At 39.2% G+C, this 5,314-nt stretch overlaps 1 protein-coding gene across 6 annotated transcripts in view; it reads left to right on the top strand.

Moving 5' to 3' along the window:
- The window catches only part of Trappc8 (trafficking protein particle complex 8), a 77,222-nt gene that overhangs the window by 58,692 nt on the left and 13,216 nt on the right, over positions 1–5,314 (top strand). For all 6 annotated transcript variants that reach the window (XM_029546925.1, XM_029546922.1, XM_021214529.2 and 3 more), the window contains 3 exons: positions 1,213–1,309; positions 2,585–2,653; positions 2,751–2,809. In XM_029546925.1, coding sequence (XP_029402785.1) covers positions 1,213–1,309; positions 2,585–2,653; positions 2,751–2,809 — 225 coding nt within the window. The remainder of the gene's footprint in view (positions 1–1,212; positions 1,310–2,584; positions 2,654–2,750; positions 2,810–5,314) is intronic.

The raw sequence follows: 5,314 nt of genomic DNA, 5'->3' as shown, positions 1-5,314 counted from the left end.
CTCTCTCTCTGTCTCTCTCTGTCTCTTTCTTTCTCTCTCAGCTACACACTGGTTTGCTAGGTTTTGTTATCTCTGTGATCCCAACCTCCCCTCTCTTCCTTCTTCCTTCTATATTGTATCACTGGGTTTCAATGTAAATAACTGAACTTGTTGGACTCCTTAGTGCCAGAATTATAGGCATGATTACTTATTAGTTTGTTTTTCACCTTAATGAGAATGAGATATTTCAGGAGAAAAGGCCTGAGAAATTAAAAAAAAAAAGTCATACCTTTTTTGTTAGATATCTAGTCTCAAACTGAGTCTGTAGCCCCTGCTTCCACCTCCTGAGCACTGAGATGATGGGCGTGGCCTACCAAGTCTGGTTTATAGGATGACAGGGATTGCACATAAGGCCTCACGAATGCTGGGCCAGCTGTGAACTGTCATCTCACTCAGAAAAGGTCAGAGTTTTAATTAAAAGTCCACAACAGAACTACTTTTTTCTCCTTTGAGTGAGGATCTCATACCCAGGGAAATCTGAAACTTGAGGTGTAGTCTATAAACAGTAGTCTTTTAATTTGAAAGCTCCAGCCTGCCAAGTGTTGGGATTTAGATATGAACTCTGCCTGGCTTTCAAATAAGTTTGATTAGTAAGTACTACTAGAAACTAGTAGATTCTAGTAACATTATGTGTAGATTTGAACTGTAGCTAATATGTTTCTTGGGGGTAATGTTGTTTTCTTTAAAGATGTTAGGCATTTGAATAACTTTCTGAAATAAATACTGTTGAATTATTTCAAATACATGCTACATTTAATATATTCTGAAGATTAGTTTTTATTTTATGTGTATGAATGTTTCTCCTGCTTGTATGTAAGTGTTCAGCATGTGTGCCCAGTGCCCACAGAAACCAGAAGAGGCTGGATTCTCTGGAAATGAAACTATAGGTTATTGTAAGCTGCCATTTGGGTGCTGGGAACTGACTCTAGGTCTTCTAGAAGCTCAGCAGAGCTCTTAATCATTGATCCATCTCTCCAGCTCCTACCCCGCCTCCTCCTCCTTTTTTTCCTGTACTGGATTAAATGGGGGCCTTATACATGAGGCAAGTTCTCTACCATTGATCTGTGTCCCTGCACTCTAATGTTACTTTTGATTGATTTGAGTAGCATCTGATTGGAGTATTTTAACTCCGTTCTCTTACCCTTGAGTGACTTTTGTGTGTCTTTCTGACAGAGTGAAGCGGGGGTTAAGGAGTTCCACATGGTGCAAGTGTCAAGTAGTAGCAAGCACTGGCAGCTACACAAATCCGTGAATATCTCCGAAAACAAAGGTCTGTACCTTGAGCCTCACACTAAGTTTTATTAGTAATGTGTCAGTTGCTGTGACCATATATGTGAAGGAGCAGCTTAAGGGAGGAAGGGTTGTTTTGTCTACAGTTTGAAGGGGTATAGTCATCCTTTCAGTGTAGGCATGTGGGCAGGAGCATGGCAGTTGCTCACGTTGTCTCTACCCCCAGGGAACGGAGAGCATAGATAGGAAGTGGGGCTAGGCATAAACCCTCAAGGCCCCCTCTCTCAGTGACCTTTTCCACCAGCAAGGCACCACTAACTGTGGACCACTTGTTCAGACACACTAGCCGTGGGGGCATCTCACGTTTAAAGAGCAGGAGTTAACTGAACAGATGGGAAAATCTGTATATTCTGAGTGCATGGCATATTCATGTTTACTGCAGAAAAATTGTGGCTATAGTGTAAATTATGCTGCTACTCATACAGACTTTCATGGCTGGTAAAATACATCAGTACTTTTTTTTTTTTTTTACTTATTTTTGTGTTTATGTCTGTGCTCATGTGCACATGCATTTTTCCACAGAACACATGTGGAGGTCAAAGGATGACTTAAGGGAGTCAGTCAGCCTCCTTCCACCATATGGGATGCCAGTATTAGACTCAGGTCATCAGGCTTGGTAGCAGGCACCTTTACCCATTGAGTCATCTCTCTGGCCCTATAAGAACATTTTTAAAGGCCAGATACAGTGGTGGAAAATACACCATGACAAATATAATAATATATGTTGTAATTTTAAATAAATAATTTATTATTAAATTATTACATAATTTGTATAAGTTATAGATGTGGAAAAATATCAAAAGGAAATGACTGAAAAATACTAAAGGATATGGTCTAGTGGTAAGATTGCGGGCCCCTATAACCCCAAGTTCTAACCTTTTGAACTTTCTGCTTAGAATGTCAAATCTCAAACATACACACAGAGGATCAGAATCACATATGCCTGTGTATTCTAAGATTCTCAGTTTTAACCTTTCAAGTGGTTAATATCCCTTTTTTTTTTTTTTTTTTTTTTTTTTTTTGAGACAAGTCTCTCTGGCTATCCCTTGAACTTACTGTGTAGACTAGGCTAGCCTCAAACTCAGAGATTCACCTATTTCTACCTCTTGAGTACTAAGATTTAAGGCACACATCTCTACACTCAGCCAATTAAAACCATTTTTATAATTATTAATTGCTTTCTGTTTTGACCAAGGAAGTCTGAATAATGAATTGGACTTTGCACATGTAACCTGAGAAACATTTTTATTCCCAGATGCCAAACTTGCCAGTAGGGAGAAGGGAAAGTTTTGCTTCAAGGCAGTAAGATGTAAACTAAAAGAAGGTAAAGTTGTTTTACTCTCACACTTTCCTAAATGTCCATTTTATATCTTACAGCAGTGATGTGATTAATTTGTTTTCATGTGTGTCTTTTTTTTAAGGTGGTATACAGCCCTCAGAAAAATACACTTTTGCAGATATCATCTTTGGAAATGAACAGGTATGCAATGATACACAGTAATATTTGATATAAAAATCTTAGTTTTCAAGTATCTAATTTGAAAAAAACTGTAACATCACTAATAACTATCTCTAAAAAGTGAGTATATGAACTTTATTGAGTTTTATACCCGTCTTTAATTCGTGAGATAATCCAGGCATGCTATATGGATGAACTATATCACTTTACTTAAAGCTCACTTCTTTTGAAAATATCCAGTAAGATAGGCACAGTAATTGAGATCTTAGAAAAACTGTAGTTACTTGAGGAAGCTGTTGTGTTTAGGAAAGTGGTCATAGTACAGCTTATTGCCTAGAACCCTCATTTCTAGGTCTGCTTCAGATTCTTTTCTCATGCTGTCAATTTCAATTTTGGGCATATCACATGGTTTTAAGACCTAGAAACATTGGGTGCATAGGCTGTCTTAGCATTGGAAAGGTTTTCATAACACTTGAACATATAATGTATGAGTCACCTTAAGCAGTGCTGTGCTCTTCAATGTTAAGTACGCATTGTAGATCTTGTTACGATACCGTTATGCTATCAGGACTGTGGTGGAAGCTCAGGCTCTGTGTGGTTGTCAGTTCCTGAGAGATAGCTGTAGTAGCTCCATCTTTAGACTTTAGGTTTGAATATCAAGATGTAGAGAATTGTTTTTAAGATAAAGACTGTTCTTCTCTACTTCTGAAGCTCCATTATGATCTGCAGTAGAGTTTGAGAAATTTTCTTGAAGACACGGTATCCTGTAGTTCAGCCTGGCTTCGAACTCCTGATGTAGTCAAGTATGACCTTGAACTTGTCATCTGCAAGTCTCTACTTTCTGAGTGCTGGGAATGCAGACTTATGTCACCATGCATCCCTATATTTATTAGTTAGGGTTTCATTGCTGGGCAGAGACATCATGACCAAGGCAACTCTTACAAAGGACAACAATTTGATCTGGCTTAACAGGTTTAAAGGTTCAGTCCATTGTCATCAAGGTGGGAGCATGGCAACATCTAGGCAGGCCTGGTGCTGGAGGAGCTAAGAGTTATACATCTTGTTCCAAAGGCAAACATGAGAAGACTGGCTTCCAGGCAGCTAGGAGAAAGGTCTCTCAAAGCCTCCTCCTGCTTTCACCCCCCACCCCCATACTTCCTCTAACAAGGCCACACCTTCTAATAATGCCACTCCCTGGACCATGCATATTCAAACAACCACACCTATGTGACCATGCCTGGTGGGGTTGCAGCCCTATAACCCTGTCTGGCTTTCCATGTAGAGCTGGAGGTTGAACCCAGAGCTTTGTTATTATGGGCTCTCTACCAACTAAGGTATGCCCCTAGCTTGGACAAAATGCATTAACATTTTGTTCAAATTAATTTAGTTCTGTGTGTGATCACATACATTGCTTGTGTGCATGTGTGTGTCATGGTGGGTGCGTGGAGCTCAGAGAGAACTCCACTTTCTGGAGTCAGTTCTCTTTCCCTGTGTTGAGACAGGCTCTCTCTCCCTTGTATCTGCTGCACTCCATGTTCCCAGACTATCTGGCCTACAGGTTTTGGACTGCTCCTTTCTGGACCTTCACTTTTCTGTAAGGGTCACTTTCTGCTGGGTTCTAGAGCTCCACTTCAGGTCATCTTTTACAGTTGAACCATCTTCCTGTCCTATGCATTTTTAACCAGCCCTGCTGTCATCTGGAGAAGTCGACTATTGAGCCACACTGTCATCCTGAATGACAGTGCTGTTTGGGGCTTTCATGTGACTTGCCTTCTTTGACAATATTTGAAAAAGCAGATGTTTAAGGAATGAATGTCTCAAAGCTACAAAGGCCCAATCATTACAGAGCATGTGTGACTTTAAATGTTAGAATTAGCACTATTTCCAGTTTACACTTATATCCTTTCCTCATTTCTTTTCCTTTGTTTTTCTTTCTTATTTGTTTTCGTTTTGTGTGTGATTCTGGGGTTGAACCCAGGGCATTCCATAAGCTAAGTAAGCATTCTGCCACTGAGCTACATCCCAGCTCACTTGTCACTTTTAGAAGGGTCTCGCTAAGTTGCCTGTGCAGGGATTATTGGCCCATGCCACCACACCTGGTGGGTCAGTTTTTAATTTTATTTTAAAAGAATTCAAATTTCTAGAAGCATCAGTAGTATCCTTAAATTACATTAAAGCTACAACTTTTATTGTATTTGTTGTTAAATAATATTGTATATGAGCAATGAAGAAGGCAGAAACAAAGAACTTTTTTTGAAGTATTTGATTAAATAACACCAAGTACTATAGATTAAGGAGAAAACTATGATGATGATATTTTACCAGGAAAAAAAAGTTCATCAGAAGGTGAAAAGGTGCCTGTCTTTGTGGTTGGTCAGTTGGTTGGGTGACTGACTTGGTTGTTTTTTTTTTTTTTTTTTTTTTTTTTATTTATTTATTATATGTAAGTACACTGTAGCTGACTTCAGACACTCCAGAAGAGGGCGTCAGATCCTACCCTTTAATAGTTGAGCTATCTCTTCAACT

This window comes from Mus pahari, chromosome 15 (assembly GCF_900095145.1).
Source record: "Mus pahari chromosome 15, PAHARI_EIJ_v1.1, whole genome shotgun sequence".
NCBI lineage: Eukaryota > Metazoa > Chordata > Mammalia > Rodentia > Muridae > Mus > Mus pahari.
This window is presented reverse-complemented; position numbering and strand designations above follow the sequence as displayed.